The sequence below is a fragment of the Aricia agestis genome, chromosome Z (assembly GCF_905147365.1).
Source record: "Aricia agestis chromosome Z, ilAriAges1.1, whole genome shotgun sequence".
Taxonomy (NCBI): domain Eukaryota; kingdom Metazoa; phylum Arthropoda; class Insecta; order Lepidoptera; family Lycaenidae; genus Aricia; species Aricia agestis.
This window is the reverse complement of record NC_056428.1, coordinates 13,617,703-13,640,558: the sequence shown is the minus strand read 5'-3', so window position 1 is coordinate 13,640,558 and position 22,856 is coordinate 13,617,703. Positions and strand designations below refer to the sequence as shown.

At 34.8% G+C, this 22,856-nt stretch overlaps 2 protein-coding genes across 2 annotated transcripts in view; one reads left to right on the top strand and one right to left on the bottom strand.

Annotated features, from left to right (window-relative positions):
* LOC121738588 overlaps positions 1-22,856 on the top strand; it is a 257,205-nt gene that overhangs the window by 20,273 nt on the left and 214,076 nt on the right. The window lies entirely within an intron of this gene.
* On the bottom strand, positions 1,316-6,766 carry LOC121738596. The gene is made up of 2 exons (XM_042130758.1): positions 5,894-6,766; positions 1,316-2,293 (listed from the first exon to the last, which is right to left on the bottom strand). Exons 1-2 carry the CDS (start codon positions 6,659-6,661, stop codon positions 1,886-1,888), a joined length of 1,176 nt encoding a protein of 391 aa, XP_041986692.1. The 5' UTR covers positions 6,662-6,766; the 3' UTR covers positions 1,316-1,885.

The window sequence follows — 22,856 nt, the reverse complement described above, 5'->3', positions numbered from 1 at the left end:
AAATACGGTCTTTACCTTACATACATAATGCGCAGTGTTAAATCCATCCTGTATAGTTGTCCTCGCACATGCGATGCCGCCATTTCAGCTAATTCTAATATGGCGCGGTAGCCAAAATAAAATAGAATATTGAATAGATATTATGCACAATAAGAGTTTACTAAACTGTCAAAAACAACTGGTAGGCGAATTATATTTTACAAGATGACATCTTTAATAAATTTACTTTATAATCTACGGTTAAAAATATCAGCATAAGTTGCACGGTTGCACCACAGGCTTTGTTATAGTTACAGTTAACGTTAATTGTATCAATAACTAAAACTTAATGACAGAAGTACCTACTTGACAAATGTCACTTGCACCATGATTTTATTGTTAACAGTTAAGTTAATGGGGTTTACCTATGTACGCCATACACGCTACGGTTTACCGGAGAAGTCTACCTGCGTAGGTAGACCGGAACGTGTGTGGGAATGGACCTTGTGCTGTTTTTTAGGCCCGTGCAGTCGACCGGAGCAAAATCAAAAATCAATTCTTTCGACTGATACCTGCCCAGGCATACCTGCACAGGCGGCCTCTCCGGTAAACCGTAGCGTGTATGGCATATATTAAGCAGCTATCCCCAACCCGCGACCCGCGGGCCGCATTCGGCCCGCCGGGACTTTTTATTTGTGGCCCGCGTGATGTTAAACCATTTTGAAATTCATGCCCACCGGCAAAATAATGTCGATTTTGCCTTAAAAAGTGATTCACATTATCCATCCATCATCTCTAACGAAAATGATATCATCATAATATTAATACGCGAACGAAAAACTTTGTAACCCTTTTTACGAAAAATGGCGAAACGCAGGTGCATGAATTTTGCACAGTTAGAGTGTATATGGTGAAGGATTGCATCGAGCTAATATTATTTTGAAATTATGCTTTTATAATACATTTTTTAACAAATAGAACATTACACACACTACAACACACACACATGAGAAATGACAGATTTTTGAGTGACAAGCCTATACATACGAAGTATACTCTTTTATTTATGGTTGAAGTCTGTTTACCATAAACCTATATATTAAGTCTATGCTGTTGACAACAAGTTGACAAATTGAAAATGGATCATAGTTTTTTTTATTGAATCAATGGTTACACAGCCAGTCTAAGATCAGCTAAGTCTCAGAGACAAGAGTTGAAAAAAATTATAAAGTCAATATTTTTACAAAATATAGGTAGTAGTCCTAATGTCGTTGTAACTAAGGTCGAATTTCGACCATTGGGCGATCTCTAGTTTTAATAAAATAACTGAATGACTGATGTACAAAATAATATGAAAAATGTTTATGTTTATAACAATGTTGTATATTATCCTGTTCACTTCCTACTTAACTAACAATATGTTATTTCTGTAATAAGTATACTAAATACATCTGGCAACATACGTCCTTGTCCGTGTTTGGGTCCTCGTTACGTTAAATTATATTAGTTCAGGAGATTTATGGGGCATGCCATAGTTTGAGCACGACAACATTCTATACGTTTTATCCAAAATCTCATATTTATACCTTGTTAGTGATAAAGTTAATAAGTTTATTGCCACCGTGTTTTGATATTGACTGAGAAGTCGTGGGTTCGATATCTATGTAAAAAAAGTGTTTCTGAGTTTTGGTTAGTTTGGCACGACCCATTTTCGAAAGTCTTTATAATGATAAATGATAAATTAATTGTACAAAAAATATCTGCTGTAAGAAAGAGCAAGCTTGTTTTAACTTCAGTCCTAAGTGAGTTACAAAACGACAGTTTTACAGAGGCGAATCATAAAAATATTTCATAACATTATATAAAATACAAATCCATTCAACGGATATACAAACTTCAAACCAAACTACAGAATATTCAAATTCACAAACTCCTCAACAATTTTCGTTATTCTTTCATAGTACTTGTCCTGTAATTTAAAAGTAATCTCCAGCAAGTTATCCTTAGCTGACAACGGTTCGCCAGCAACGTAAAACAACGGCAGAATATATAAGGAAAACATTAGGGCATATTCTCGAGAATCATCAAAGCACTTCTCGAATTCTGCCTTAGAGAATATCGAGTCAAAATCGATACCGAAGTGTTGGAGGAAGTTCGTCAAAGTTTCGCAATACAATGCTCTGAGGTTGGTCAAGTGCTTGGCTCGGAAGGTGGTGTCGGTCCCCGCGTAGATGAAGAAGTAGAAGTCGATTACTGGGCAGCCGTAGTACACGTGTTGGTAGTCGATAGGCACTAGATGTGTTATTCGTCCGTTCTGAAACAGAAATTTTATTTATTAGAACTTAATATTATAATAACTTGACCAATCATAAAAAATATGTAAAAACTAGATGTCCCGCGCGGCTTCGCCCGCGTAAATTAGGTATTTTACAGAAACCGTACATTTTCCCATAAAAAATATTTCCCCCGTTTTTTGCCACATTTTCCTGAGTTTCTTCTGTCGTATTAGTCTTAGCGTGATAATATAATATAGCCTATACTTCTTAGTCTATATTATATTATCACGCGGAGTCTTATTCGATAAATGATCTATCTAACACTGAGATAAGTTTTTAAATCGGACCTCTAGTTCCTGAGATTGATGCGTTCAAGCAAACATACTCTTCAGGTTTATAATATTAGGTAGGTATAGATTTTTTTTAATTATCGCTTGACAAACTCGAGTCTCGATCTAAAAGACTATGAAATGGTATAATATGGTAGTGATGATGATGATGATGAATGTAATTTGCATAGTAGCATATGCTTTCCGTTCTTAAAACAACGCCGAAACTCCCAAACTGGTATCAGGAGTTCTCTCAGCACCTTCCGAACCACGGTATACCAGGTATATCTCGGTGCAAAATCTTACTTGTTGGTAGCATATGCTTAAAATACTTCTCACGAAACCGAAGTCACCACATGTTTCCCTATAAGTTTTGAGGAGTTCCCTCGATTACTTATGGATCCTTCATCAGACCACCACTTTTGTGAATATAATACCAAATTGGGATGATACCCTATATACCAAAAGAAAAATTTTGACAATCGGTTAACAAACGGCGGAGTAATCGTTGAATATAAGAAAACGAACATAACACCTCCCCCATTTTGAAAGTCGGTTAAAATTGTAGCCTATGTGTTATTCTGATGTATAAGCTATATTATTGTAAAGTTTCATTAAAATCCGTTCAGTAGTTTTTGCGTGAAAGAGTAACAAACATCCATACATCCACACATCCATACATCCAAACAAACTTTCGCCTTTATAATATTAGTAGGATGTGTCCGACTGGTTTGTTCGTCTGTTCAAGTATTAGTGCTTAACCCATCAACTCTACCCGGGTGCCGCATAACAATTGAAAATCTACTGTGTCTGCAATTCCCACGATTGAGGTACTAAACACACTAGGCCGAAAATACGCGGCCGAAGTGCGCTACGCCAGCAATGCGCTACGCATACAATAAAAATAATAATAATATAAATAAAATTTAAAATACATTGCAGGCGTAATCATGACGAACTTCGGCCGCATTTTTTCGGCACAGTGTGTTTAGGTATTAATTGTTTATTCACAATTTAGTTCACGAGAAAATATATAGGATAGGTATAGTTTCATCATGAAATAATGTATTATATGTACGTAATTCTCTCGTTTAGATAGATTGTGTCATGATATTAAATAATTTAACTTGACCATTGTGGACGTGTTTTATTCCTCTGCACTTTCCAATTTATCAAAAGCAAGCTTAGCACCTCGCAACCCTCATGTTCATCCGTCCGACCCGTCCGACTATGATGTTAAGTATGAGGATGTCATTACCACAAAAATTTAGCATTTACATCATGTTTATGTCGCAGCCGACTGGTTTAAATAGCCGTTCAATCAAACAGCTAGCCCTTTGACTGAACAACGCCATTCAATCACACGGCTATACGTCGTTTAGCCGACTTGTTGACTACAACGTTCAACTCTACAGCTAGACGACGCTTAGCCAACTGGTTTGTTTTTGTTTTGGCGGGGGGCTGCGCCCCCCGAGCCCTCCTTTTATTTGACGGCGGTCGCCGGCTGCTGCCGCAGCACGCTCGCTGCGCTCGCTCGGCTCTCTCTGTGTTGTGGTCTAAGTTCTAACCTAACCTAACCAACTTTTGGACTTTCTCCATCTTTCATCCATTTCATAATCCCGTAATTTCTCCTCGAATATTTGTTGAAATTTTAATTCACTCGTATGTGCCTCCACAATTTTTGTCTCTTTACTAACACTTGTAACTTTTATTAACTACTTTCTTTCCGAAAAACAACTACAAACACCAACAAACACCTGCTAGTTGACGCCATATTGTAAATAAAACGCACATAGCGCCGCAGCGGTGCGCGCTGAACTACTTCAATTAGACGGCGGCTTTTGAATCAGCTGTAGTATTGAACGTTTTGAGCGACTAAAATATTCAATATAAAAGCTAGACGTGTGATTGAATGGCGTTGTTCAGTCAAAGGGCTAGCTGTTTGATTGAACGGCTATTTAAACCAGTCGGCTGCGACATTTACACCAGTTAAAGGCTCGCGTCTTCTGTGACTGTTCATTAACAACATATTATGAATTTGACGGTTCGCACCATAGTCGTGCAGGTATGCACGCCCAGTTTCGCGTTGTAGACGCGTCTCATATCGCGTCCCGCGCGCCTCGCGTCACTGACGCGTAGGTTTGTTCGAAGCTTAAGTAAAAGTAGCGTTGCGTAATGGTAAAAGTTATAAAATTAATAGCTTTTCTTTCATAATATATAACAAACAACGTGCGTTAATCATAATAGTAAATCAACTTAGGTTGGCTTACTTTTGTACGGTATTATATAAAGCATATGATAATATTTATTATACTTAGAAAATATCATCTAAATGTAAACAAATCTACTAAGATTTAATAATAATCTACATAATAATATTAAATCTACGTATCGCAGAAATGAACAATATTTGGACAATATATTACTATTGATTTCGGCTTTAACAAATTATATTGAAACGGAGTGTAACTGCAATAGTTAAGTCCTAAAATTAAGTAAATGATATAATTACTCTTATGTGATCGACGTGTTAAAAAACTAATTATTGGAACGTATTTCCTAATCGCGCATTGCGCCTAGCCTGAAAAAGTTGTAACGACACTTTTTATTAGTACCTGCATGGTAGGAGCAGAGGGCGTTGATTGTATTCCTGTGCGTCAACGTTTTTGTTATTCACATTTTTTAGTATGCACCATGTTTTGTAGTTAACTTGCTTGAGACCAAAATGCAGCAAAGCAGGTACGCAGCAGAAGTCGCTATTAGCACGAAAACAATCAATAATCATCATAATATCATATCAGAATCACAGAAACTTTGTCAAAACTTTTTGTTTACTAACATTGCAGTAATATATCCTATAATTATAATAGTAACCAACAGCGTCTATCGGCTTTAATAGTAGGATTGACAAAGGCCAGGCCAATCAAGTAATCTCGCACTCGATCTGACATGTTGATCGACCCTAATTATTATCGCATCATCACGGGCCCTCAAACCCTTTGTAGCACTACTATATTGTAGATGATGAATATTTTAAGTAAACTAAGAGAAAATTAGTCTGAGAAAAGAGATATTTTGAGAGGGAGAGAAATCAAGAAATATCGCAGATATCATCATTTAAATTTTAGATAAAACATATTTTCAAATTAACTAAGTTAAATATTTTAAAATTAAGAACATCCACACATAACAATAGTTTTCTCTTTAGAAATTGAAAAAAGAGATGATCTTTATCATTAAAAATCACAAGTTATTACAATAGTAACGTTTCCCTAAACTAAACGTGGTCCCTAAGCGAATAAAACTTACTTCTTTTTTATGTAGAATATTATTCATCTTATAGTCCCCGTGGCACAAACATTTTAAATTTGAGGTCTGTCCAGTCACATACTTCGGATATTTCTCTAGTGACATTTCCAAGAACCTGTCGAGTCTTCTTCTGATATCACCATCAAACTTAGCCACTGCCGAACTTGAGATTTTATCAACAAATTTTGTCCAACAGTCGTTGTATTGAAGTGACGCTTTTACTGTTTTAACATTTTCTTCGTAAAAATCTGGAAGTTTTTCTTCTAAAACAAAGGACAGTGCATGGAATTTTGCGAGTTGCCTGACTCCTTCCTCAGTAAACTCTAACGACATAACTTCGTCAAATGGTAGCGTTTTGTAGCCTTTTACGGCCAAATTCTCAAGAATTATGCACTCGGTGTTCGTTTCTTCGTAACACTTGACCATGTTGAATCGATCTTCTACTGGCACTTTAGCTTCCTCCTGGAACTTTTCAAATAATTTAAGCAGCTCCAAATAGACGAAAACCTCTTTTCTGTACACTTCGTGTAGGGAGCATAGGGTGAAGTTTTCGTTTTTGATAATGTATTTAAAAAATATATTTAGTTTTTTGTCACCATCGTCCGTTTCTCCTTTTATTTCTGATTCGAATAAATCACCCAAAAAATTATTGTCACTACATACCATTTTATTCGTCGTTACTTCAAAAGTGTTGAAATTCTCTTTCTGTATTATTTTTTGAACAGATTTTAGTATGAATTCTGGTATTTCTTCTATTTTTTCGTCCATTTTGAATTCACTATTAAAATATATTAATTCTTTCTTGATTAATTTTATTTTGCTCCGTCGCCGCTTGGGAATAGTAATTTTATACGACAGAAGCTACTATGAGTAGGGGAACTCAGAGACATACTGAATTGAAGACTTTATAGATCAACCGACTCAATTAAATGGAATGTTATTATGGGCCAGCACGGTACCTAACAAAACACAACAAGCAATTTTTATGTTGACTGTTAGTCAGTCAATAAACACGTTTATTATGTTTCGTTGGTTTTTTTATTTAATTACAAAAATAAAGAATGTACACAATTTGTAAATAGCTGTATTTAATAATGTACTGGTTTGTTTAGACAAATTTATTTTATTTTAAGCTATTGATAATGAGAACCATGTATACTGTCGGCTAATATTTGAAGAGTCATTTATTAGTCTTATTGAGGCATACGAGCTACAACCATTTTAGGGTTCCGTACCCAAAGGGTAAAAACGGGACCCTATTACCAAGACTTCGATGTCTGTCCGTCTCCAGGCTGTAACTCAAGAACCGCTAAAGATTAATAAAGTTCAGAAGTCTAGCTTCTGAATTTTTCACAGATTGTGTATATCTGTTGTCGCTATAGCAACAAATACTAAAAACAAAATAAATTAAATATTTAACAAGGCTTTTATTAGGGGTAATTTTTTTTGCTTGATATCAATAACGGCAATACATAGGCACTTGAAATATTTACAAAATACTAAATTTTATTTGTACTTTAATATTATAATAAAATTTAAATAAATATAATAATTAAAATAATTATTATCCTATATAAAATACACAATTTTCAGCTTATTTTTGCTCTATTGTGGTACAGAACCCTTTGTGCGCGAGTCCAACTCGCACTTGGCCAATTTTTTCATATTTTTTACCTTATTACCATTTTGCAACTACTATTTTGAATTGCTTATATAATATTATAATAGTAAATATGTACCGTGTTTTGTAGTGGCAAATAAAGCTTATTATTATTATTATTATTATTAGTGCATAAATTATACCAATCCATAAAACCGTGTTTTTTATACATAGTACAACACAACAAGAGTCACTTTTTCGATAAAAGTGCTATGTGTGTATATCTAGCAGCAGCACGTATGCGCCATAACTAAAATGTCATACCATTTTCAGTATCCGATAACTCCAATTAAAAAAATATACATTGACGTATCAGTTTAAAAAATAGGCGACCTTGTCGGATGTAGAGCAATTGTCTTGATACTTGTCCGAGGCTCAAGGCCTGTATTTTTATAGCTCTATAGGATGTTCTCCATCGCCATATATCAATTGTAGTGTTCCGTACATGACACCCACATTCGTTACATGATCATTAATCTAAACTAGACAGTACTCTTCCTTTGAGAGACGTTTTAATCTTTTAGCATCTGGTGCATAAAATGCAATATAATTTATTACTATTGAATGAAATTAATAGAAGTAATTCTTTGAATTTTGTTTTATCTGATCCAAACGTATTTCATAGTTATCTTACTTTCTCTTTTTAACCGACTTCCAAAAAGGAGGAGGTTATATGTTCGTCTGTATATTTTTTTTTGTATGTTCAACCATAACTTCGCCGTTTGTGGACCGATTTTCATCATTTTTTTGTTATTGTACAGGGTTGAATCAGAATTTGGTACCATGTTCATAAAAGTGGTGATCTGATGATGGGATCCATGAGGAATTGAGAGGACTTCTTGAAATTTGTATAAAAACATATAGTGATTTTGATTTTTTCTAAAGCATTCGAGGTAAATGCTACCAAAAAGTAAGACTTTGCACCAGGTTATACCCTGGATCCGAAGGTACCGAACAGAACCTTTGAATCCTTATAGATACAGGTTCGGGGATTTCGGCGTTGTTTAAACAACTGAAAGCATAAGCCAACACATCAATTTGATTGATCATCATCATCACAATCATAATAATACCATGGGACATCACACAAAGACCCAATTGTTGGTACTTTTCATGATATTTACATCGGAGCAGATGTTTTTGATGATTATTTCGTTGTTTGTGGACCGATTTTCAAAATTCTCGTATTGTTGTATAGGATATAATCTTAATTTTGTATGACAATTACGAAAGTGGTGAGCTGATGATGGGATCTATGAGCAATCGAGGGAAATCCTTGAAATTTATCAAAACACACATAGTGGTTAAAATGTTGTTTCTAGTAACTTAAACATTTATTATGTTACAAATAAGAGACATTTTATAAGAAGGTGTCTCTTGGTCCAAAGGTACTGAACAGAACTCCTGAGCCTTTAAAGATGAAAATTTGGAAATTGCAGCAACGCTTAGACAACTCCAAGCATTTACCACAATTTTGCTTACAGTAATATAATATGGATACTGGATAGTTAATATTCGTAGTGGTTATCTACGTATAAAGCCTTGTCTTGTAGACAACTAAAATCAGCGAAAGGCCTTGGCCCAGCGGTGGGACAGTATAGGCTAATTAAAAAAATCATAAAATAGGGTATCCAGGGCTGAAAAGCAAAATTAAGTTACATTATTAACCAGTATTATACATGATTTTCAAAATTATTTTGTTCTTTTAAAGTATATTATTATACCACTTTGGTACTACGGTTACTAAGTTGGCAATTTGATAATGATTATATCCATGTGTTATATTATAGGGAGCTCCTCAAAATTTATAAGGAAACATAATATTATAGTGATTTCGATTTAGTTAGAAGTATTCTAAGCATACGCTACCAAGTAAGATTTTGACGGGTATACCATGGTTCCAAAAGTGCTTAGAGAACTTCTGACTCTTTGGTTTCATTGTTGTTTTAAGAACTGAAAGCATAATAATATGCTACTATGTAAATTTTATTCAACGTAATTCAAGTTTAAGTACTTACAGTTAATAGATGTGATAGTTTCATACCTAAATCATATCTATCTACAACTGACACTTATGTATTTACCATTACATAAATCACTAAAAAGAGTGAAATTATTATTTTTTTACAAAAAAATAATAATTTCACTCTAAAAAAAAAATCCCAACTATTTCTGTATCTACATATTGTAGTCTTCATTACTTTGAAGTCGGTACCAGTCCCAAATATTTCAGATATTCTGACATTGACTGTAGTTATGGTTTAATTAGCTGGTACCGACTTCAAAGTAGTGAAGACTATAATATGTACAGAAATAGTTGGGATTTTGACGACTTCTGGAAAAGGCATTATTAGAGAAAGACTTATTTAATACTTTTTAGTTAATATTCTTATTGTTTTTACCTTGGAAGTCGGTTTTAATTTTTTGTTAAAAAGTAATAATTAATTTTATTTCTGCCTTAAGACGCGCAGGAGTTAAATGAAGTGTTAACAACTTTAACTAAACGGAGATGAAAAAAATAAAGTGTCTGTCTTCCTTTTTGCGTCGATGGTTAAAATAATCTATTTCCTATTAACGATGCACCATAAACGGTTTGCGAAGTTAGTGCACTTACTAAAGTGCTGTGTCTAGTCCATTACATCCATGTCGTCGGAGCTCGTTAAAACTTTGCTGGTTGCACAATGCATGTCCTCAAGCTACGCTCGTGCCACTCTCTAGTGAAACTCTTTTCTCTCTTTCTAAATCTATATCAACGAGAGAGACGATACAAGATATTATTTTAGAAAAAAAAAATACATATCTATGTCAGTTACAACATAAGAATGTCCGCCAGTTACCTATTCACGACAAAACCAAAGAACCGATTTTGATGTTGGCTGCGGAGGAAAGGACGTAGGATAATCTTTATTCCAGAAAAAATTACGACTCCCGGATAATAAACGGATTTTGGCACAATGGAGTTACGGGCATTTAGTTTAATTATTAATATATTTTAATATATTAAAATTTAATGCCAGCCATTTAGTTTAATATATTAAAATTTAATGACAATTAATATAACATTTGCTATAATATTATTTTGTTATAGTGAATTGTTGAAATAATTTAGTTGCCCGTTCACGGTATCAATAATGATATCCGGCATAATTTAAGACGGATGTATCTGCAGATGTCACCTGCTTACGTGGAAAGGGGGCATAGACGCGACCATTGACGTGAAGATGTGTCTTTACGCGTAGGCATACTTCCCTTTATTCGGTAAAAACATAAATAAAATCGGCCAAGTGCGAGTCGGACTCGTGCACGAAGGGTTCCGTACCGATACAGAGCAAAATAGGCTAAAAATTGTGTTTTTTGTATCGGAGCCTCCCTTAAATTTTAATTTTATTTTAATATTATTATTAAATATTAAAGTATACATATAAAAAAAGAATTTGCGAAAAATTCAAGTGCCTAGCTCTTGACATTATTGATATAAAGCGAAAAAGGCTGAAAAAATCACGTTTGGTGTATGGGAGCCCCCCTTAAATATTAATTTTATTTTGTTTGCAGTATTTGTTATTATAGCGGCAACAGATATTATACACAATCTGTGAAATTTTCAGAAGTCTAGCTATAGCAGTTCTTGAGACGGACGGACAAACAACGAAGTCTTAGTAATAGGATCCCGTTTTTACCCTTTGGGTACGGAACCCTAAAAAGCGCGCTTTCTTGGCATTATAAAGACGTGCCTGAGGTGGTATGTGGCTTCGACAGAATAAAATTATAAAGAGTTTTTCGCCAAAGATACGACCTAAACAAAAGACTTACGGAATTATAATAAAAAGAAAACAGAAAAAGAAATTCCCCAAGGTCCCCAATATAGGAACTCCTTTTTCATTTAAGGAATTGGGTTGGAAAAGGTTTTTTTGATAGTATAATGATTTTGCTTGGTATTTATTTCATAATTGATCAGAAACCTTCAAATAATTGTGCTATCAGAGAACAAAACCCAGCCGACAGATCACAACGTACACTTAATTGATATAACCCGACCAAATGACGTAGGCCCTTCATCTGCCAATGAATCAATTTCTTCGATGGTAGGTACCTATTCGATTTGAATCAAATCACACCAAATTTAACATTAACGATAACCGACCAAATTGAGCGGTTATCGCGGTATAATATAGCGGTATCAGAGCGGCGTAATTTTAACGATTGTTAAAATTTGACAGTTGATTTGACATTTTGCTAAAGTTAATAGTTAAAGTAAGTTGGTACAACCCACAATATGTATGAGACAGTAATTTAGGTCTACCAGGATCTGATGGCTTTGGGTGGCAGATTTTCAAAAAATATCCTTGATCATTGGATACATTTTTATATTTGCTTGTTTAACACACAGAATCAGCCGCTATAAGAAAAAAAATGATCATAATGTTTTATTCCAATTACCCCGGTATTGCTAGAGTCAATTTATTTTCTCACTTTTTGCCATCTTATTCTGGTAGACCTAAAGTTGTCTCATACTTATCAAGTAGGTAGCTATTTTCTGATTAATTTCGTCACGGGTCCCAAAGCTGATTGGGACAATCTCGTGTGTCTGAGATTATATTATGTAAGGGTTTTACCGTTTACGTAGCTATCGACCCTGGTGCCATAAAAAGGCCTTTGCATCCGTTGTGGATAATTTACACAGTTTTTTCAGAGTGAAGTAACCACTTTTCAAATACTGTCTGGGGCATGATTTTAAATGTTCGTATGGTTACCCTGGCCCCTAGCGTATACGGCATTCTAGACCCGGAATCGAACCCCGAAAATCTCGAGCGCAAACCAAAGGTCCCACAAAGCCACGGACGATTTATAAAGTAGAATCGGGATAAAATCAATGATGAACAATAATGTGGTGTTGGTATAAATACCATGCAAAAAGACATCGACTAAGTGACGCCCGCCACTCCGTTGCGTCAAAATTCGTTCATCGCGCGGGAACCGTACATTCGTCCGAGGTAAAAGTTCCTATATCCTTTTCCGGGGACTCAAAGTATCTCCATACCACAGCAAAATCGGTTCTGCGGTTTTGGCGTGAAGATGTAACAGACAGACAGACACAATTTCGCATTTATAATCACAATCTTTTTAATTGGTGAGACTCTATTGCAATTTGCAACCTGAGACGTTGTTAATAATTCATTAGCCACAGTAAAATATGGGTAATTGAAGACCTTGGCGGTATCGACCGGTCACCAAACATTACCCTTTCGATCGCGCCGCGTCGCCCTTCTAAATATTTATACAACAAACACCGTAGGACAATTTTTATCCATATCTACTAATATTATAAATGCGAAAGTCTGCCTGTCTATCTGTTACCTTTTCACGACCAAACCGCTGAACCGATTTTGCTGGATATGGAGAACTGGAGATACTTTGAGTCCCGGGATACTTAGGATACTTTTTATGCTGGAAAAATGTACGGTCTACGCGCGATAAACGAAATTTTGCACAACTCCGTTGCGGGTGTCATCTAGTATTATTATATTATTTCTTATTCTTATAGATTATATTTTACTGTATGTGCTAGTAGCGTCCTCTGCTTCGGCCTCTGCGTAATATTCCCTATTATCGCTGGTGTCATTTAGAAAGACTGTTTCGTATACACAATCCTATGACAGTGTCTTTCAATTTATTCAAACTAGAGATCGCCCAATTTCAACCTAGTTTCAGCCACATTAGGACTACTACCATTGAGGTACTATATACTGGAGAGCATCTGGAGAGAGCCTTATATCGGTGTATAAGCGTCAAAAGCGTGTAATGCTATGTCCTACTTACTAGGACATAACAAAGGAGTCGGTCGGCATATTTCATGTAATAAAAGTGTTAATAAAGGTTTTTAGTGAACATTTTATGCTAGAAATTGTTGAGTTTTGTGGTTCCGCTAAATAATAAACCATAAGAATGGCCAAAGAATGCCTCAAACACGTGGATTTAACATTAAATTCAATCGGTATTTTTGTAAGCTAAAAAGATAATTTATAAGTTTATTAATCCCTTATTCGTGCTATATAAGGCATTAGGGCTAAAAATGTCATATCAATTAATAATTTGGCTATAAAAATTGCATAGCTTTTTACGTGTGTTTACGGATTCTCATCACTTGAACTAGTAAATCGATATAATGAACTAATTGACTTTCTTTCCTGTATCATAAAGTGCTTCGGAATAATCGACAAATAGAAATATTCAAGAAAATAAACGCACACTACTTGTATGAAAATAAGCACAAAATGGCCACGCGATGACGGGCTAAGACTACATCTATACTATAATACTTAATCTATCACTACTACCTATATTTTGTAAAAAAAAAATGACTTTATCATAATATTTTTTTCAACTTTTGTCTCTGGGACTCAGCAGATCTCAGACTGGCCGTGTACAAGCATTGTCTAGTATCTCAGATTCAATAAAAAAAACTATAATCCATTTTCAATTTGTCACCTTGTTGTCAAAAGACTTCAACAATAAATAAAAGAGTATAATTCGTATGTATAGGCTTGTCACTCAAAAATCTGTAATTTTTCCGAGTGTGTGTAACGTTTTATTTGTTAAAAAAATGTATGATAAAAGCATAATTTTAAAATAATATTAGCTCGATGCACTCTTTCACCATATAAACTATAACTGTGCAGTGTGCACCTACCTTTCTCCATTTTTCGTCAAAAAGGATACAAAATTTTTGGCTCACGTATTAATATAATATAGATGCCACAAAATCTATGAAGTCTGTCACAAAACAATAGTACTATCAGAGAAGTTGATTCATAGCCAGATGGCGGATACCTGCATAATTTGGTCTCGTTTTGTCAAACCCAGCCAACAGATCACAAATTACATTGAATTGACATAATCATAATTTCTTCGATGGTACATTTCAAAGTGTAATTTTTATCCACCTTTGTAAGTTCGCATAATAAATTCCATGAAATTGCCCCGGCGTTGCCTAAATTACTGTAAATTACTGCCATTATTGCCCGATGCTGATGGGGCCAGGAAGTTGTTCCCCCATGTTGCCCTAGATTCGCATTCCAATGTTCAACATGGGAACGAGGTATGTGATACCTTTGGGATTGGGAACCTTTGTCGATTGGTGTCATAAAAAGGACATGCTTCTACTTTTAATGCGTTCTACAATATGAAATTCTAGAAAGCGTTTAGTCGCAATCCGTACTAATAAAAATGGGGAAACGTAGGTGAATAAAATTTTTCACAGTTATAGTTTATATAATGAAGGAGTGCATCGAGCTAATATTATTTTGAAATTATGCTTTTATCATACATTTTTTAACAAATAAAACATTACACACACTGCAACACTGTGTGTGTTGCAGTGCATGTAATGTTTTATTTGCTAAAAAAATGACAGATTTTTGAGTGACAAGTCTATAAATACGAATTATACTCTTTTATTTATGGTTGAAGTCTGTTGACAACAAGGTGACAAATTGAAAATGGATTATAGTTTTTTTAAATTGAATCTTAGATACTGACAATGCTTACACGGCCTGTCTGAGATCAGCTGAGTCCCAGAGACAAGAGTTGAAAAAAATATGATAAAGCCAATTTTTTTTACAAAATATAGGTAGTAGTCCTAATGTCGATAAAACTAAGGTCGAATTTCGACCATTGATCTCTAGTTATTATAAATGAGAAAATGTATCTACCTGTCTGTCTGTTACCTCTTCACGCTCAAACCACATGAACCGATTTTCATACTTTAAATCCTGGGAAAATATTTTTAAAGTCTATTAAAGTTTAAATCATAATCAAAATCATCGTCATCATCAGCCTATTGCCGTCATTTAACTACAGTTAATTAATTAATATTTGTCTCTGAATGCGGCAGTTGATTCTAGGTAAAGTATGATGATGATAAATGCAAACTAGCTAACGCGTTGTTAAATATGTATAAATAGTTAATTAACGGTAACACGGATGGCTGATATCGAATTTCCCGAAACTTCCCTCGTTTGCCACCATTCTGTTGCGCCATATTGAATGTGTTACAGGAAACTATCGAAAGGATCTATAAGTTAAGTAATTACACCTATAAAACCCCTCTAATGGAGGTGGATTCTTTACCATAAATTCTGTGAACGATTCACTAATCGTTCATCTAGCCTTGTGCTAAGTACCTGAAGGACTTGTGATACGGACACACGGAAAGTAAAATTTAACGTACCTCGTAGTTCAGTTTTCAACCGACTTCCAAAAACGAGGAGGTTATACGTTCGGCTGTGGATATGTTTTTTATAGATACATGTACAGATTTTGTAGACACCTGCACAGTTTTTGTAGACACATGTACAGTTTTCGTAGACACCTGTTGGGTTTTCGGGGACATTTACATTGTTTTCGTAGACGCCTACACGTTTTTTGTAGACACCTGTTCAGTTTTCGTAGACACCTGCATAGTTTTGGTAGACACCTGTAAAGTTTTCGTAGACACCTACACCACAATAGACATATCATTCTGTCTACTCTGCCTACACGATTCTAAATTTTACACCTCAATGAACTTATGAGTTATATTATAAATTTGCTAGTGTCGAAATATAACGAAATATTAAATTAATTATACATTATTTTCTTATTCGTATTTTTCATTGCAATATTCGACCCGAAAGCAGTATGAGAGTAAAAGCAATTTTGTTACTTTGTCAATTTAAGGTAAGCTGCACGCTTAAATAACCACGATATTAAAGAAGATCTTCTGTTTCAGCTACTAGCTGGGGAACGAAAGGGACGGAATTTTATATTGAGTGCTACGTCCATAGTCTTAGTCACTATGAACACGTCTTTACCCACGCTATGTCCTGTCTGAAAAAATAAATTATTAGAAGAGTGAGGCACCCTTATTAAGCTCTAGAGACAAATTCTTTTTCTTTCTTTTAGTTTAATTAAAATATATTTGTAAGTTACTATGATCGTACTCTATTTTAATGGCTTGCAATTTTTAATTGGGACAATCAATCAATATAGTAAAGAGTTCGAATGTTTTATCTGATTATGTAGTATGTACCCTACATAATTTTCATGATATTTTTATTTGCCAGTAGCAATTATTAATTTACTCCGTAGTTTAGGCGCTACTATACTTGCGGCTCAGTAAAACAACGACAAAATAATATAACTCTCAGTAAACGCTGATGATAAGTTAACGATTAATTTATTTAACAAATACCTACCTTTTTTAATTATTCATACCATTTTGTACACTTGTTTTGGATATTAACTGGATTGAAATCAACAAATGAAAACCCTCCTAATACATTTATGTTTGCTAACATAAGTAAGTAAAATAATAAAACCTTAAAGAAAATAATACAAATTCAATATCGTACAAATGTAACAGTTTTTTGTAATTCTCAAACTTGTGTTCAAAGGCGGTTCGTGAATAGTTTTCTTCACGTGCCTCTAGTCTCAACATTTTCAGATATTTTCTAGAAACACCGACGTCTTCGAATTCCTAACACATTATCCTGCATTCCTCGTTTTACTTATAAGAAGATTTTGAAAGTTTTATTCTCAGGTAGTTACAAAAATGTAAATGCAGGTAGTTACAAAAATGGAGCATGTAAAATGAAAATGCGAGACTTTTAACCGCTAGAACATAAGTTTTTGAACATATTATAATGCTGGATTTATACGTCCGCGCGAACGAGCGGTTTGGATGGTTTAGAGCGCCACACCGCGAGATATAGCGGCGGCGGGGTCGCGCCGTCATTTACATACCTCTACAATAATTGCTTGTGAACCCGCGGTGTAAGCCTCAAAGCGCACGTTCGGGCGGATGCATATAAATCGATTTTGCACAGTTGTAGTTTATATGGAGGTTTATATGGAGATTTATATAATATTATTTTTAACAAATAAAACTTTAACGTTGTTAGTGGCGGCCGAAAAGGAAGATCTTCCGACCGAGAGAGATAGCATGCATATATATGCGTGCGAGCTTGATATTTTATATTTATATACATATATATATACAGGATGTAACAAAAACAAGTGATAATAATTTAGGGTGTTTACGTGTTCCTTGTAGAGAGTTCACTGTGAAAGTAGCAGCGCTGAAAGACCAAAAAATTTTTTCACTTTTGTATGGGGAAACTCGTGACGCTCGGGCCCTTGCCCATACAAAAGTGAAAAAAAATTTTGGTCTTTCAGCGCTGCTACTTTCACAGTGAAATCTCTACAGGGAACACGTACACACCCTAAAGTATTATCACTTGTTTTTGATACACCCTGTATATATATATATATATATATATATATATATATATATATATATATATATATATATATACACAGTAGAACTCCAATTATCCGAATTAATGGGGACCGGGGCCCATTCGGATAATCAAATATTCGGATAATCGGATTTTTAAAAAAAAATTGCCATTGGAGAGAATAAAAGCTACGTTTTGATATTGCACTATTTTTTTATTGAATTAAATGAAAGAAACATGAAATTTTCACATGTTTTAAATATAAATAAAATGTACTTATGTACAAGTTTAGAAATAAAAATCATTGTTTTTTAAACATCTCCGTTAATGTAAGCTGTTTTGCGGTCATCAATCGTTTTCGGGCAGCCAGGTCACGCATTCGCTTGACGGTGAGCAGTTGCAAGTGGTCACACTCGGGCTGACGCGTGATTCGGATAATCGGCGATCCGGATAGTCGGAGTTCGGATAATTGGAGTTCTACTGTATATATATATATATATATATATATATATATATATATATATATATATATATATATATATATGTATATGTTTTTAACTTTTTAACGTATTTCAACGTATTTCTAGTTGAACGTATACTCTAGTTCAATTTCCCAAAGGCGCTATATTTTTACTGATAAGGTTGCTCAAATATCAAACCAGTTTCAAGCGATAAAACCTTCCAGATTTTTCCTTTGTGTTCGAAATTCTTAGCGAAAGTAGCTGTAAAAACTACCAAGTTGTTGAATGTAAATACGTTTAAAGTTTAATTAGCGACCGACCCAATTCGAGAAATCTGCTTGACGCCTTATTGATTGCTTTGTTTTCTTCTGGAATTTTCGTTCCGAGTCAAGATGTCATGCAACTCTCCTGTACTTCAGTGCTTTCTTTGTTTGTTTTGTAAGTTATAAGTTAATTTAACACAATATATGCAGTACAGTACAGTACTGAATATTAACGTCTCCGTGGTCTAGATTGTGGCTCTTGACTCCGGAGGTCGTGGGTTCGATTCCCGCGTTGGAAACATGTTATTTCCAAGTTTGGTTAGGACAATGCAGGCTGATCCCCTATTTGTCTGATAAATAAGATGATCCATGCGTCGGATGAGCATTTAAGAAGTCGGTACAAGAAATCTCGCCAGTCGTGTCGGTTTTGAGATTGAAAGGAATAGGGAGTGCTATATTTAACCACGTCATAATTTTGCATGAAATCTTGTTTACCGAGGTAACCGCAAAATTACCAAGGTTGCCCTTAATGTTGCCAGTTTTAATTATTTAGCCGTAAGTTGGTAAGTTGAGGTCGCTGGGGGAGAAATTATGTTTCATTTGAATATTACATCTAATGTTATGCTTTGTTGTTGTTCATCATCAGACTGGCTGCCTTGTCGTTCGAAAAGGCCTACTAGATGACACCCGCAACTCCGTTGCGCCAAAATTCACTTATCGCGCTTTATAGTTTCGGTCTGTCCGTCCGTCTGTCCGTCTGTCCGTCTGTCTGTCTGTCTGTCTGTCTGTCTGTCTGTCTGTCTGTCTGTCTGTCTGTCGGCGGTTTTGCTCAGATACTATAGGACCTACAAAGCTGTAATTCGACAAGAATGCAGATATTAATGATGTCGACAAAATTGTATTTAAATTCTTAAAAAAATATTTTTATGGTGCCTCCCCATCACGTCACGGATACACATCAAACGGCGATGATTTTTTTTCGGTCCACCCGACCGTGTGGGGTGTCGTTGGATAGGTTTTTTTAAAAATACTATAAGTATTCAATAATCATTTTCCGATTATGGGATCCATTTGTGAAATATGAAGTTTTAAAGTGGGAAAAAATGGAAATGTGAAATAATTCACGGGAGTGTATCCCGTGCACAGCATGCGTAGCGTGGCCAGCGTTGAGCTACGTGTGCACCATATTCGAGCAAGCTACGTGAGTCAATTCGTGCGTAGCGTGTCCGTGGGTTGCAGTGGACACAGTCACATAATATATTTTCTTACAAAGCGAAGCTTGACGCACGTGCGTATTATCTCCGTGCGATGCGGTGGATTGGCAGCTTTAAGGCTACAAACCTCATCACTAAACACGTGATAGTTATGATTATAATAGTCGGGTCTTTATTAATTAAAACTATTAATTAATTAACGAGTTCGCTAGTAAGTTAATTATTTCATTTAGCTAATGAGTTTGTTTGTAATACCGAATATATGTTTATCGATCCTCATAATTTAATATGCTTTGGCTTCAATGTACAGTGCCTATAACGTTTTATACAGGTTGTAACAAAAGGAAGTCATAATACTTCAGGGTGTGTGCGTCCCTTATATTATTGAGTTTACTGTGAAAGTAGCAGCGCTGAAAGTGCATTTTTTGAGATTAATTGTATGAGCCGGCCCAGTGTCATAAAATCCATATAAAAGTTTAAATAAAAGTTATAGTCTTACAACTCTATACAGGATGCTCGTACATATATGATACCCTAAAGTATTATTACTTTTTGTTACCCTGTACATTATTGCAGTCTATAATACTACGCGAAACAAATGCGTATTTTGAATGACTTTTCTTTATAGTATAAGCCATAAGGTATAATTATAAAGCAATTCTAAATTAAAGACATAAGTGGATACTGGATGAAGTGGGTAACTAACATTTTTTCCCTTATAATTTGACAAATCTTGTAAGTTGTAACATAAATGTTAGTTTTTTCTTGTGATACATAAACATTTTCATTGCTCTTTCTCAACTTTTCTAGATAAATATCTACAAACAAAATGGACAAAGAAAATGGTTTAGTAATTTTCTTTTGAGTGCTATGCTGTATAACTGCTTCGTCTGCACAGATCCTAATAAAGCAGACTGCTTGGATGAGGTCAAACACTACCCTGCGAGTTTAAAGGTCAACTATTTGACCCGTGGATCACCAGACCTTGACGAAGCTCTATCCTAGGGATGGAAAGTTTCGATAGTTTAAAGTACCTACCTTAGCTCGGAATTACCTTAATACCTTTAAACCATGGTTTTCCGACAATAACATAAAAGCAAGATTTATCGCTTTTTTTTCAAAATCCTCTATGTAGTCTAAATTATAACTACACTTTTAGGTATTAACTATTACCTGAGAAAAAATATACAAGATTAATTAATTAACTTGGCTATTTACTACGCTATTGAATTAGAAATTAATCTGTAATGATAGTTGTAAGAATGTATAATAAATAAATAAAATCAAAGCGCACGGCCGCGCGCATGCTGTGCACTATTTACACGAACCTTTTCGACGCACTTTTGAATCCCCTGTAGCTCAGTGCCTATTGCGAGTGCTAACATAAAATTATACCAACGTAATTATGTGCTAGTACTTAAGCAGTATACCCAATTTCATACATATAGCTTCAGTAGATCCCGAATTATGTCCTTGTAAAAATAGCTAATTTTGGCACTGACTGACTCACTCACTGACCGGTAATCAAAATTTCCTAGGCCACTTTCAATTATCCTAGCGTTATGAAATTGGCACACAGGTCATGTGTATTATGGATTAGGCTGTTGATAAAGATGATTACGATCGATGAAGTGCATCTAAACTTGGCAATGGATTGGAGTTCAGCTCTTATTTTAGGCCAAAAATTTGCTGATAGGAACTTGGCCCCATTTTTACAGATATGTTTTTGGTGGGATAAAATTAAATGTAGTTATCGACTGGTCACAAACACGTCGTGAAAATACTTCTGAGTTGTGAATATTTTAAATCTTGCATTAGTGGTATTTTATCAGATTTTATTCAACGATAACTTTACATTATATACAGCCAAAAAACCGGAAAAAATATTCCTTTACAATTTCTAACCTAAAGATTGAATAATCTCAATATCTTTTATGAAATAAATAAGATTTCATATTACTCGAAGCGAAATCTTGGATGTGAAATTTGAATATTTGCAAAGAACCGCATAGCTTGTTTGTTACCGCCGAGCTGGGCGTATAAATAGGTGAATCGGAACCACAATGGACTAGTGATGTACCACTTACGCCATTGTTATTGTGACATGTCGATACATCGATATTAACTTTATGTGTTATACTTGTATGCCGATCACATATATCAGATATAGTAACAAAAACCATGCTAATATTAAAAATGCGAAGTATCTGTTTGTTTTTAAGCTACCTCTTCACGTTCAAACCGTTGAAATTTGGTATGGAGATACTTTGAAAAGACGTAGGATACTTTTATCCCGGACAAATGTACGGATTCCGCGCAATAAAAGAATTTTGACGCAACGAAGTTGCTTGCGTCATCTAGTTTCATATTATTAAGGAAATACTATTTCTAGTAATCGTATTTGATTTTTTTTTATCTGGTATGGAAAAAATGATTTAATTAAAATTAAATCATAGAAGTGGCAAATGTACCAACGCTTAAGATTCGTGTATGCAAACATGAATGCGATATTATTTAATAATATTGATGTAATACTTCCGTGAACTCCATACAAAGCAGTACCTAGCCTCATAAAAAGGGTAAAGGATTTGAAAGCCACAACACAAAAGGCTCGCTTAATGCTAACGCGACCGCCGACCGTGGTTATTATAAAATTTCCGAAACGATGGAAACGTAAAACATAATTACCGCTACATAATAAGTAAAAAGGTTTTACTATAGAAATTTTGTGATTAATTTATTCAAATGTCGCGTGGTATGCTGACTTTGTTGTAAATTTTAGGTCGTTAAATTTTTCATTTCCATTTAATATTTTCTAAGCTCTTGCTCTTGCTATACAAGTGGATATCTTGGTATTGAATTTCTGATTAAAATCGCTTTTTACATTGGCTATACAGCTAACTAGTTCATGCATACCAGAAAATTCAATTACTACAACTACTATTATGAAATAACCTAAGCATTAAATTACTTAGTCGGAAAATATACGATATTTTTCTGACCCATTTTCCTTAACATTTTGTTTGTTCATCGATAAGATCCAATATCCGCCGCCCAACACTATAAATAGTAATCTTTTAGCCGTTCGAGT

Bases quoted from the DNA above. Each gene is read 5' to 3' on its own strand.
- LOC121738596 (XM_042130758.1), bottom strand. From the start codon at position 6,661: ATGGACGAAAAAATAGAAGAAATACCAGAATTCATACTAAAATCTGTT. The intron at 2,294-5,893 runs GTAAGTTTTATT...TTTCTGTTTCAG, and splicing joins ATATTCTACATAAAAAAGAA to AACGGACGAATAACACATCT.